The 13,224-nt window shown below is 50.5% G+C and overlaps 1 protein-coding gene across 1 annotated transcript; it reads right to left on the bottom strand.

Moving 5' to 3' along the window:
• Positions 1 to 3,282: 3,282 nt before the first annotated feature.
• Positions 3,283 to 12,461, bottom strand: LOC136322356 (beta-1,4-N-acetylgalactosaminyltransferase 3-like). The gene is given in 11 exon segments (XM_066254403.1): positions 3,283 to 3,391; positions 5,176 to 5,302; positions 5,914 to 6,040; positions 6,436 to 6,508; positions 6,739 to 6,892; positions 7,633 to 7,699; positions 7,754 to 7,952; positions 9,931 to 10,885; positions 11,553 to 11,614; positions 11,866 to 11,948; positions 12,387 to 12,461. Coding segments are annotated over 11 exon segments (2,031 nt in total).
• Between the last annotated feature and the right edge of the window lie 763 nt (positions 12,462 to 13,224).

Raw genomic sequence — 13,224 nt, 5'->3', positions numbered from 1 at the left:
AGTTAGCGACCATGGGGTCATGTCTGTGATCCCACGCTCAAGCTGGCAACCTCAGGGTATTGCACCTGGGTCCTCAGTGTCCCAGGCTGATGCTCTATCCACTGAGCTACTGCCTTGTCAGGCTCATAGTTATTCTTACCTTTATAATACAGTATACAAAAGTTGGATGTACCATTTTATTATGTTCTGTTCCCTTTGTTCCCTTTCCTTGCCTTCTTTTGGCTAATTTGAACACTTTTTTGTATTCCATTTTAATTTATCTATTGTATATATTTATGACCAAATCTCTTTTTATATTATTTTTAATGGTTGCTCTAGGGATTACAGTAAACACAGTAAGAATTGGTTTTCTGTCATTTGTAGCCAAAAGTCCTGTCTAATCAATGTACTCTTGAGCAATTCCTCACAACAAATGTGTTTTAGTTTCCAGGTTAATAAGTTTGTCTCACTAAACAAGATAAAGCAGTTGAGCCTATAAGATATGCAGACTACTGTTTCTAATAAATGAGTGGTCTCACAACTAAAAAATGTCAATGAATAAACCCTAACTTTTGTGTAACAACTTTAGGAGAACCAGAGCCATGGGTTCACATGGTTGTTTCTGATAACAGGACTGAGGGGAAAAAACACTATAAGAAAGATTGAGTCCTGGGCCCTGGCCGGTTTGCTCAGCGGTAGAGTGTCGGCCTGGCGTGCAGGAGTCCCGGGTTCGATTCCTGGCCAGGGCACGCAGGAGAAGCACCCATCTGCTTCTCCACTCCTCCCCCTCTCCTTCCTCTCTGTCTCTCTCTTCCCCTCCCGCAGCCAAGGCTCCATTGGAGCAAAGATGGCCCGGGCGCTGGGGATGGCTCTGTGGCCTCTGCCTCAGGCACTAGAATGGCTCTGGATGCAACAGAGCGACGCCCCAGAGGGGCGGAACATCGCCCCCTGGTAGGCATGCCAGATGGATCCCGGTCGGGCGGGCGCATGCGGGAGTCTGTCTGACTGCCTCCCCGTTTCCAGCTTCGGAAAAATGAAAAAAAAAACAAAAAACAAACAAAAAAAACTCAAATGCATCACTAAATAAACACTCACTGGCCCAAATTTATACACACTGCTTTCCCCTAATTAAAACTTCCTCCATTGCCCCCAGACCCAGGTAAGCTATGGAGTTCCTTCCTCTTGGCATTGAGGGGAAGAGTTAGAAAAGGTTTGGCCTGCCTGTTTGTATGAATAAATCTACTGACCTGGAGAAACTAAATAATTACACATATAATCACTCCCCAAATCAGCCAGGCCAATATAGCTGAGGTAGGGAGGGGACTTGAAACCTAGACAAATAATTTAGAAGTAGGGGTGATGGTACTTGGGCAGGGAAACACAGACAGAAGCATCGAGACCAGGGAGGAACAGATAGGCAGGCAGGTAAATAAACAGACATTTCCAGTGCTGCTGACTCTCTCTTTCTAATTAGAATTGGAACAGCTTTGGAAATAAAGTCACCCCCAACCCATTAACACAGGGTGGGAACAGGATTTCCCCTCCTCAGAGCCCTTCCTGCTCCCCCATGGAAATGTGTTCTGGGAGCATATGTGGGTGGCGAACAGCACTCACAGACTGCCTGGAACCTTGGCTCTTGTTGGGCAGATAAAATGTATTATGCTCACTTTGTTAAAGATGGCGCTGCCCACGTGGAGGCCGTTGCCCAGGTGATGATAATGTGTGTTGGGGGTCGTTGTAGCCTGGGGCTTGGTTTTGGGATTAAACCTTTCCCACCCTTTTTGATGTGGGGTGGTACAATTCTATCATGCCTGAGAAGGTGACTTTGTAGTAGAGCAGGGGTCCCCAAACTTTTTACACAGGGGGCCAGTTCACTGTCCCTCAGACCGTTGGAGGGCCGGACTATAAAAAAACTATGAACAAATCCCTAAGCACACTGCACATATCTTATTTTAAAGTAAAAAAAAACAAAACAGGAACAAATACAATATTTAAAATAAAGAACAGGTAAATTTAAATCAACAAACTGACCAGTATTTCAATGGGAACTATGGGCCTACTTTTGGCTAATGAGATGGTCAGTGTCCAGTTCCATATTTGTCAATGCTAGCCGTAACAAGTGATATGACATGCTTCCGGAGCCCTGACGCGTGCGTCCTGCATCGCTGCGCTTTGTGGCACCACCACATACAGCACACAGGATGCATCCTGTGCTCTCTCACTGACCACCAATGAAAGAGGTGCCCCTTCCGGAAGTGCGGCGGGGGCCGGATAAATGGCCTCAGGGGGCCACATGTGGTCCACGGGCCGTAGTTTGGGGACCCCTGTCTTACTAAGTCATTCAATTCAGGTTGGCTAAACTGCTGAGGGGTTAATGACTGCTTGGCATCAGAAGAACCTTCAGATTCTACAACTATTTCCTCATGCATCTTATCAAAATACACTTGATCACCATGTTCACTTTCTTCGTCCTTAGAAGAAATAAAACCATTGAAAACTGGAACCGGGAGTGTCTCAGAGTGTGGGATAGGTCGTATTGCTGAAGGAATACTAGGATACGCGATCATATGCTGTTTTTTCTTGCTGATGCCCTTTGTATGGATCAGACAGAAATAACAGTCACTGCTGTGGCCCTTAGGTTCATGCTGAACCATGGGAATACCAAAAGGCATTCTTTTGCATTTTCCTTTTGTCCAATCATGAAGCATTTCCTCACAGTTATGACACACAATATGAAGAGCCCAATTCTTGTCTTAATCGCCAAGTGGAACTTGAAAATAGGCATTATATACATAGGAGTGGGTCTGAGGTATGCAAGAGGGGACCCTCCCTAAAGGCACCACTCCCCCCCCCATGTCATAGTCAATGCTGAGTCTGGACAGTTACACTTTTGCTTTTCTGATAAAAATAATAAAATAAAAACCCCAATAAAATAAGTCCAATAGGAGAGTTTCCAGTTCCTGGTTACTGCTCCTGTGGGGAGCACTGGGTGGATGCTGGCATGCACCTCAAGGATTTAGGATGGTGTCACTCAAGCAGGTCTTCCCTTCCCTGACCTAACTGTGCTGTACTGTCTCTGTGACTGGGCCCTCTTCCCAAAATCCTCCCTCTGGAGGCCCAGAGCAGCCGTCTATGTGAGGGGACAGCTCCCAGCTGAGTGGGGTGTTAGTGCTGAGGCCTCTCGGGGCCCAGCCACGGCTTCTGCTCCCCTCCTCACTCCACCCAGCAGTCTGCAGGGTGCTGGGGGAGCAGCTGCAAGTCAAGGGGCGGGAAGTGGTCAGTCCAGTGGACCATCCCTTGGGATCACGGCATCTTCATCCAGCGGCAGTTCCACATGCCCCGCTTGGAATGGAAGTGATGGAAGAAATTCCTGAGGGAGAGACATTTCACTTCCAGGCCTCCTTGGGGGATCCTGGGGGGGGGGGCAGGGTGAGCCACAGAAGTGCAGGAGGCAACTGGGCTGCACACCTACTGCAGACCCTGCCCCCGTACTCCGGTTAACCAGCACAGGGTGGGGAGCAGGGCGGAGCGCAGAGCCCAGCGGCCTGGGTTGGAATCCCAGCTCCGCACTGTGTGTGTAAGTCGTATCACCTCTCAGAGCCTCAGTTTGCTAAATCTCTACAAAGAGGATACTAATGATATCTACACACTGCAGGGGGTGGTAAAGACCGGAGATGCTGGACAGAGGTGCTAGGCACAGCTCTTGGCACTCAGCCAGCAGAGGACATGTCATATGTTTGATGGAGGCAGAGGGCTGGAGCAGCCCGTGCCCCTAGCCCTTCTCTCTCCTTTTACTACATGCACAGCCCACTGGGAGTCCCTCTCACAGAGAGGCCTAGATTTTAGGCGGGTAGAAGTTACTGGAATCTGAAGCAGTTTCTCCTTGGGCCTCCAGAGGCAGGAGGGTTGAGAACAGACCCGGAGGTCTGCAGCTTCCCAGCCCAGCAGGAAGAGCAGGGGTGGCTTTTAGTCTAGGCTTCTGTCCACTGTGGGAATCTACTCGGACCTGGCTTCGTAAGAGCTGGGTTATCTGATACAACTCCCTCAGCCTCCCTCCTCTGCACCTTAAACTCTCTGAGTGTTTCTTCCTTTTCTTTCTTCCCTCCAGGGAAAAACATAACCACGTCCAATATTTAAGCCTCTGACACTTACTAGTTGTGAGCTTTGGGGCAAGTTATTAACTTCTCAAGACTCAGTTTCCTCATCTGGAAAATGGAGATAATTGCACCCACCTCGCAGAGGTTTGGGAGGAATAAATTAGAGAGTGGATGTGAATCACTTACCAGGACAGACGCCCAATGACTGGTGGGGGGGTCTTGCCCTGCCTCTCGGGAGGCAGTGTATCCCTTCCTTGTCAAGGTCCCCACTGCCCCGGTGCTCCTGACCTTGACCTGTCCGTCTCCTCTGGACACTGTTCTAGCAATTAAACCTTTTCTTTCTTGGATTCCCCCAGCCCTTAGCCCCTGATCCTTAAACCCAACTCTCAAAGAATCATCCTCTATCCCTCCCCTTCTCTTGGCAGCACATTTCTAGAGAGAGGAATCTAATACTAACATGGCCTCCATTTCACCACCACTGAGTTCTGCAGTCCCCTACAACCTGGGTCAAAGCCCAGCCAGCTCCCTGTCCTGCCGTTCCCTGAGGCTTTTCATACCAGTGACCATTTCCACCTCCCTGAAACTCCCTTCTTCCCAGGCTTCTAGGGGCCCAGAGCCTCTGGAATAGCTTGCTGCCCTTTGAAGGTGCACACAACCGCTTTTGCTGGCTCTAAAGTCTTTGCTGGCCCTGTGGCCTGTCTCTCTTACCCATCCCAAAACTTCAGTCTCCTCCCCAAGGCCACTGCAGAGGGGAGGAGAGCGCCACCTGGAGGATACAGCCCTGTACACCCACTGCGACTTGCTCACTGCTCGGAACATTATCATTTACTTTTTGTGCAGATCAGTTTTTGCTTATCCCTGGCAGTTTTACCAAGCACTTTCCATGTCAGCTCCGTGACAGAGACAGAGGCTGTATCCTCCCCTTTCACAGGTGGGGAAACTGAGCGAGGGATGTAATTGGGGCCCAGTGCCTTCGCCTGCTTGTGGGGAACCTGCAGCCCAGGGGACTAGGTCTAGGATGCTCTTACCCCTTCCCTCTCCAGAGCACCTGATGGATGAAACCCCAGCAGACCCCTCAGGTGCCCCCCTTTCCAGTCACCTGTCCAGCAACTCCCAGTCTTCCCCACCCCAGCGGTCTCGGAATTCCTTGGTGTTCATGCCTCCAATCCTGTCCAGGTCTGACTTGTAGATGCCAAGCAGTCCAAACCCATTCACCTCCCAGTAGCCTGTGGACAGACACATAGCTCCAGGTGAGGTAAGCCAGGGGCCAGGAGGAAGGGCGAAAGGAAGGCTTCCAGTGGCATCCTAGAGTCCTTTCTAAAACAAATTGATGAGGTGCCTGAGGCCAAAAACTGTCTCATCTGGGCAAGTCCCTAGCCAGCTTTTTATTTGGGGGGGGGGCCCTCTGAGATAGGGTTCAGGGTGCAGTGAAAGCAGTAGTCCCACCAAGGAGTGACCCTGGGCTGGTGATAGCCCTACAAGAGGATCTCACAACAGTAGCTACTAAAGGCACAGCTGAGTGTCATTTCCCTCTCCAGAGGCTGTGTCCCCACAGGGCACAGAGTCTGGCACATAGTAAGTGCTTAATAAACGTTGGATGAATGAATAAAGAGGAATATGGGGCGGGCAGTGCTCATCATCGCTGCTGCTGTGGCTGTCAGCACAGCCTTCAGGGAACATCTCTGGACGGTCCAGGGAATGGAGGAGCAGGAGGGCGGGGTGGGGCGTGGGGGAGGCTGACGCTGCTGTGGTAGGCAGAACTGTTTCCAGCTCTGAGGTTAAGAACCAAGGCCAGAGAGATCCTTCCTACCCTCCCTAGCCCAGGGCAAGGCCTCACCCTCAGGCCATTGGGGGGTGGCCCCAAAGGCCATCTTGCCCTCCACACAATGCTTCCGGATGCTGTCCATGACTCCAGCTGGGAAGTGGATGTGGAGGTCACAGAGGAAGATAATGCTATGCGGGTCCTGGGAACAGATGTGGGAGCATCAGCAGACCCTCCAACCAGGGTTCGGAAGCCAAGCCACTCTCTGGGACAGTCCTCTGGCTCTTCCATTTGCATGAATGACTGACAAACTTTCATAAAACACACTATCGGGCAGATTTCCATAGCTCTAGGCATCAGAGCACAGTTCTTATAATCAGAAGGTAAATTCTGACTCCTCCCCCACTCTTTATGATCCCAAGGACTCTGGACAAATATTCCCTTGTCATTTGTTTAGTCCCACCTAGGCAGCACAACAGAAAAGACCCCCGTCTCCTCACTCCTTCCTCCCTGAGGAGCTGTCTTCTACAGCCCAAATATCTCTCTCATCTCAGTCAACCCTTAGTCACATGTCCCAAGCCCCTCCTTGTCCATTACCTTCACCAGGTCTATGCCAGCCTGAAGTCCAGCTGAGCGCTCGAAGTTTCCACTGAGCTTCATGTACTGGTAGCTGCAGGGGAGGAGAGAAGAGGGGATGAGCATTGGGACTTGGTGGTGGCTGTCCCCTGAAGGCAAGTAGCAGGCATACAGTAGAAATGATGTGTTCCTGGAATGAGACTATGGGCAGAGACGGGGCATCTGCAAAGCTGGGTAAGATTTCTAGCTCTGCCCTGGACCCAGCTCTCCTGAGACCTTAGGAAGGAGAGGGTTCTGGCTGCACCAACCAGAAAACCTCCTCACCTCCTCAGCTTGGATCTTTTTAGGACTGTCTCGACATCCATATCCTCGTTGCTATAGTCGGTGATGATGATGTTGAAGTGTGAGTCGCCAGTGACCTGGAAAAGCTTTTCCATATCTCTGATGAACTGTTGCACCCAGCACGCCTGGTTCTTCACTACCCGAGAGGGGCGGCCAGAGAAAGAGAAGCAGAGGTAACACAAAGAAGGGCACGTCCACTCCTGGGCCCTGCATGCTTCAGGGCCCATCAGACCTCTGCTCAGGGGCAATGCAGCTATGGGAAACTGGAAGCAACAGTGCAAAAGGAAGGCAGTGGTGAGCTCACCATTGCAGGGGTCTCTCTACCCTCCCTGCTCCTGCACAGCCAGCCTCCCGGGCAGGGCGCCCTGAGGAGGCCTTTAGCTGGGACTTGTCATTAGTTCTCTCATAGCAACCCCCATGCTCTGACACTAAAACCTGTAATCTGTCTGTCTTATTGCCATCATTTATGTCCTGTCTTATCCCATTGTTATACTCCTATCTGTTATCTGGTCCCCTTTCTCATTATAAAAACCAGCTAACCCATTCTACTAGGTTAAAATACTCCCTGTCCTATTTTCCCAGACCAGCTGTAACTCCCAGCACAACCCCCGCTGACTGTCACACCCAACCCTGCAGTCCGGTACCACAGAAAGAGCAGTGGCCACAAGTCAGTAACTGTTCTCTGCTCCAATGCTGTCTATCCATGTAAACTTGGATAAGTGACTTTTCTCTTAGGAGCTTCAGATCCTTGACTGTAAAGTGGCCATTTTCACAAGTTCCTGTGAGATCAAGTCAGCCAGCAGAGACCTGGGTGCTCGTGATCACTATTAAGATCCCTGCTCTGCTGACAATGCCCAGGCTCGGCTGAAGGCTCACCAGGCACGATGAAGTGGACCATGGCTCGGTGATTCCAGGAGAAGCCCTGGGGCCAGCACAGCTTGGGCTCTGGGGCCCGGACATTCAAGACCCGTCTCTGGTGGTTGTGTGGGCCCCAGACCAGGCCCTGCAGGTTCTGGGCCTCGGCCTCTTCCCCACCAGCTGGATCGATGCCCTGCCAGCCTCGCGCAGACACGTACTCAGAGAGCCGCACCAGGCGCTGGCCTTGCTCCAGCAGCTCGAGCTCCAGGAGGTAGCGACCTCCACGGAGCTGGTCCTGACGCTTCTCCACATTCACAATGCGCCACAGCTGGTATCTCCTATGGCAAAAAGGGTGGGGGGCTTAAGTTTTTCTTTCCCCCCTCTTTGGGGTAACATGGTGTGGTAAAAGTATGCACGGTCAATTATCAAGAGACCCTAGTTTTTGTCCCAGTTTTGCCACTGGCTAAGATGCTTGCACAAGATGCTTAACCTCTCTAGTGCTCCCTGCCTCCATCTTTAAAAATACATCTATTGGGCTAGGATGATCTCTAAAATCTCTTTTATAGCTCTGAGATCATATATAAGGTGAAAGAGTTTTTTTCAGAAGTTGACCCTCAACTTCTGTTCAATCAACAGTGCATAAAATACAATTATGTAATGTATTAATCACCATTAAATCTTGATTAGTTGGCTCAACATCATTAGTCATTAAGGAAATGCAAATTAAAACCACAATGTGATAGAATTTCATACCCATTAGGACAATTTTTTTTTCCCTTAGGAAAATAACAAGTGTTGGCAAGAATGCAGAAAAACTGGAACCTTCATTCACTGCTGATGGGAATGTAAAATGCTGCAGCTGATTTGAAAAAGAGATTGGCAGACCCCAAAATGTTAAACATAGAGTTACCATATGACCCAACAATTCTACTCTTAGGTGTATAACCCAGAGAAGTGAAAACATGTTCACACAAAAACTTAGTATACAGCCTGACCTGTGGTGGCGCAGTGGATAACGCATCGACCTGGAAATGCTGAGGTCGCCGGTTCAAAACCCTGGGCTTGCCTGGTCAAGGCACATATGGGAGTTGATGCTTCCAGCTCCTCCCGCCTTCTCTCTCTCTCTCTTCCTCTCTCTCTCCTCTTTAAAAATGAATAAAGAAAAAAAAGAAAAAAAAAAACTTAGTATACAAATATTCACAGTAGCATTGCATTCATAATAGCCAAAAAGTGGAAACAACCCAAATGTCAATTAACTGATGAATGGATACACAATATGTGGTATAGCCATACAATGGAATGTTATACAGTGATATAAAGGACTGAAATACGCAATACATTCTACAACGTGGATGAGCCTTGAAAACATTTTGCTAATGTTAGAAGACAGACACAAAAGGCCACATATTATATATAATTCCATGTATATGAAATGTCTAGAATGGGTAAATCAGTAGTAATGAAGAGTAGAGTAGTGGTTGCCATGGACTAGGAGGTGGGAGGAATGGGAAATAACCACTAATAGCTACAGGGATCCTTTTAAAAGTAAAAATGTTTTGGAATCAGACAGTGGTGATGGTTATACAACAGTATGAATATACTTAAAAGACCATTGAACTGTACACTCTAAAATGGTAGGTTTAATGGTTTGTGAATTTTATCTCAATTAAAAAAATGTTCATTGGTTAGATGAGTGAAACAACAAAGAACTCAGCCATGTCTTCTGCCCTGGCCTTTCTAGCGCATATCTGGGGTTCTTATTAGTCTCTTTTAGCCTCAGTTTTGCCTGATTTGTTTTTTTCTGGGTTTTTTTTCATTTATTATGTGAGAGGCGGGGATGCAGAGACAGACTCCAGCATGCACGCTGACAGGATCCACTCAGCAGGCCCACTAGGGGGCGATGCTTTGCCCATCTAGAGTGTTGCTCTGTTGCTCAGCAACCAAGACATTTTAGTGCCTGAGATGGAGGCCATGGAGCCATCCTCAGTGCCTGGGGCCAACTCACTCAAACTACTTGAGCCATGAATGCAGGAAGGGAATATATATATATATATATATATATATATATATATATAGAGAGAGAGAGAGAGAGAGAGAGAAGGGGTGAGGTGGAGAAGCAGATGAGCGCTTCTCCTGTGTGCCCTGACCAGAAATAGAACCCAGGACATCCACACTACAGGCTGACACTCTACCACTGAGCCAACTGTCCAGGGCCTGACTTGTCTTTTTAATAGCTCCTTCCCTAAGAGGGGGATCACATTCAACAGGTCTTCCCAGTGCTCTTGGGCTGGGAACCCAGGCATTTCAGAACCTTGCCTGATGGTGGGACAAAGACCTAACTGGTCCAGGTCTCCTCCAGGGGCTAGGTCTCCAGGCACTTTTCCTTCCCGGAAATCTGCAGCAGGAGAACCTGCTACAGCCCCCAAGTCCCTGGCCCCTGCCTCAGCCCAGGCCCCGGGAGAGCCCTTTCCCTTACCCTGGCTCCTCTGGTTGAGCTTCCTTAAGAAGACCCATGTGATCTCGAGAGCCTCCTGCTCTGGAAGCAGTAGGTTGCCAGACGTGTTGCAGTTCAGATCAATCTAGTCAGTCCGCTGGGCTTGGAAGTCAAGGTTCCATGCACTGAAGGTTTGGTCCCAGTTTACCACTGGGTCATACATGGCCACATATTCAAACACCTCACTCACATCCTCTTCCTCCTCCTCTTCTTCACCCTCTTCATCTCTCTCCATGTGTCCTTTCTGGACTGCAGCTGCTACCATCTCCTCTTCCCCAGGCCAACCCCTCCTCGGGGCCAGAGGCTCCATCCTGTCACCCTTCCTCTGCTCTGCAATGTAGGACTCGACTTGATTAAACCACTGGGACTGCCCGAGAGTCTTGCTGGGGCTGTCACCAGTGGGCCTGGGCCTTTGGACTTGAGGCAGGTTCTCCACCAGGTGCCCAGGGGGCCATCTGTCAGAATGAGGTGGATCTTGGCTGGGCTCAGGGCTGGGTTTTCTCTCCTTCTTTACTGATTGCTGGCCTGAGACATTGCTGGTCCTCACTGGGAAGAGAGCTGTAGAGTTCTGCTTGGAAAGGGGTGCCAACAGCCCCTCCCGGGGCTGAGCCAGGAGTTTCCGCAGGCTTCAGAGGCGGTAGTCAGTGACATCTTTCCCAGGGGTAGAGGTAGGCACCTGTTTTTCCTCTGGCATCTTGGCGTTCTGGTCATTGGAATCAGGGGTCTCCTCTGCTGCCTCTCCATACTGGGACTCTTCTAGAAGGCCTTCCTCAAAACCTATCATTAATAAAAACCATTCCTCAAGTCAGAGTTTTCAACCTTTTCCCCAAGAACATAAACAACACAGCTGATGATTATACATGTGATACTCCAAGGGGTATCAGATGGGGATGGCACCTGGGCTCTGCCACCTACTGTGTGTGACCTGGGGCAAGTCACTCAACCTCAGTAACCCCAGTTTCTTCATTTGCATGAAGGGAATAATACTCCATCTTCCACAGGGTTTTTGTGAAGACAGAATAATATATAGTACACAAAGTGCCCAGCAGGTGCCTGGCACAGGTAGAATCCCAACAAATGGCCCCAGCAAGGCTCCAGTGCCTCAAGAAGAAAGGCCACAGGAAGACAGTGCTTCTCTGTAGCAGGACTTCTCAAATGACATGCCAGGGAGAGCGCGCCCTCCCGCAGCAGCCCAAGTCATCTCCCCGAGCTCGAAATCTCCTCCAGCTGACCCAGCTGCTGTCACCAACAGCCAGGTTCTACCGGTGCCCTGATATGGAAAAGCTGGGCATACCACCCTGCGCCCTTGGGTGTGGGGGGAGGGGCCATGTGGTGTGCATTTTAAGTTCCTTGGGGCAGGGCTGGCATGGTCTGAACTTCTAGAAAAAGACCATGGTCACCCGCCCCTCCCAGCCTGACCTGAAAGCCTCCGCTCGCTCTGTACCTGGCTGCTCCGGCCCCTGCTTCTCGGCCTGGTCAATCTTGATGTACTCCTGAAAGTTGAACCTACAGGAGGAAGGGAGAGGCAGACTGGCACTGGTGCCCTGCAGGCAAAGCAGGAGGCTCTGCTGAAGTCCAGCAGCAGTCCACGTCACGCCCCAGACCAGCGCAGAGGAGAGTGTGTGGGCCTGTGAGGACAGGAGGTGCCCCGGAAGAGCCAAGGCTCCTTGGGCTGGGAGGACGCCTGCAGTCCCTCTAGTCCAGCAGCTCTCCCGGCTCCTGCAGAGCGCCGTCTTGTCCCTTTCAGTGTGGCTCACCTGTCCTGGTAGAAGCATTTGTTGTGGGTTTCCATGTGGCTCAGGCGGGTGTAGTCATTAGGGTAAACAAAGGACAGATGAACCTGGAGGTAGAGAAAGAGGCAGCAGGAGAAAGGTGGGATCTTGGTAAGAAATCAGCTAACCAGAACTGAGCCTGCCTCCCCCTCCCCCCACCCCCATCCCTTTGGGACCTGTAGGGAGAGAAGGTCTACTACTCTCATCTCTGAATGAAACATCTGCTTCCACAGACCTGGATTCCATTCCACTCTTACGCTTCCCCTCTGGACCTAACATCACCCCTGACCTAGCGAGCCCCCCAGTGCAGGGTCCCTCCTCTCCAGATCGAGCTCATTCTCCCCAGCTGCAGCTCGGACCCTTCCGTCCTCCTCCTTCCATCTTATCCTCCCTGTCAACCTCTCCACCTTTACCTGCAATCCCATCACACTGGAACAACCTCTTTTATTATTTACTACACTTTTTGCCTCCCTCAAACACAGCTCAAGGCAATCCCCACCCAATACCCTCTGGGTGACTCCCCAGCCATCCTCTGAGTCCTGGCCACTCGCCTCCTGCCTCCAGGACTCTCTCGTAATCATCTCCAGATCTGGGTAGGTTCGTTCTGCCTCTCCAGTTTTGACCTAGACTGGAGATTTCCTATGTTCCCCTCCATACTTCATTTCCCCAGTGCCTTGTCTATGAGTTTAATGAATAACGCTGGCTGACTGGCTGGTAGGACTGACCCAGGCAGGACAGGGTTGTGTGACCCAAGGAGCAGAGAATGTAAGAAGCCTCACGCCAGCCCACCATCATCACTGTGGCAGAACTGGTGTATGTGGGCTTCTTAAGGTAGAACTCCACTCTCAGGCTTTGTAGGGCCATCCATCTGGGCCAGAAGCACGTGGAATGTGTTCTCCCAGCCCAGAGACTGTAAGGCCATCTGTCTGCCAGGGTGCAATGTGGGGAGGAGGGGGAAGTCTGCCTCAGCAACCACCCATCTCGACCATAGGCATCCAGCCCTCTCTCATTCCCCCACACCCCGTGCGGGTCCCAGACTTACAAACTGGAGGCCTTGGTAGCGCTGAAGGGGGAGCTGTAAAGCCAGGAGCTACGGCCAGGGCCACCATCAGAGCAGCCTGGTCCATGCAGGTTCGCATTGGATTCGGACAGTCGGCAAAGAAACAGCGGAGCCAAAAACTGGTGGGCCATAGTCTTTAATTCTAGCTTTGCACCCGGCGGGCAAGTAAAAATACACACTGGGCTCCAAAACCCAGTCACATTCAGTGCTCACAAAGCTACTGACTTATCTGAGTTTCCTAGAATCAAAGGTTTCTAGCTCACCAGACTTATTCACCTCTGTTC

This window comes from Saccopteryx bilineata, chromosome 2 (genome assembly GCF_036850765.1).
Source record: "Saccopteryx bilineata isolate mSacBil1 chromosome 2, mSacBil1_pri_phased_curated, whole genome shotgun sequence".
Classification (NCBI taxonomy): domain Eukaryota; kingdom Metazoa; phylum Chordata; class Mammalia; order Chiroptera; family Emballonuridae; genus Saccopteryx; species Saccopteryx bilineata.
The sequence above is the reverse complement of the archived record's forward strand: the minus strand, read 5'-3'. Positions and strand labels throughout refer to the sequence as shown.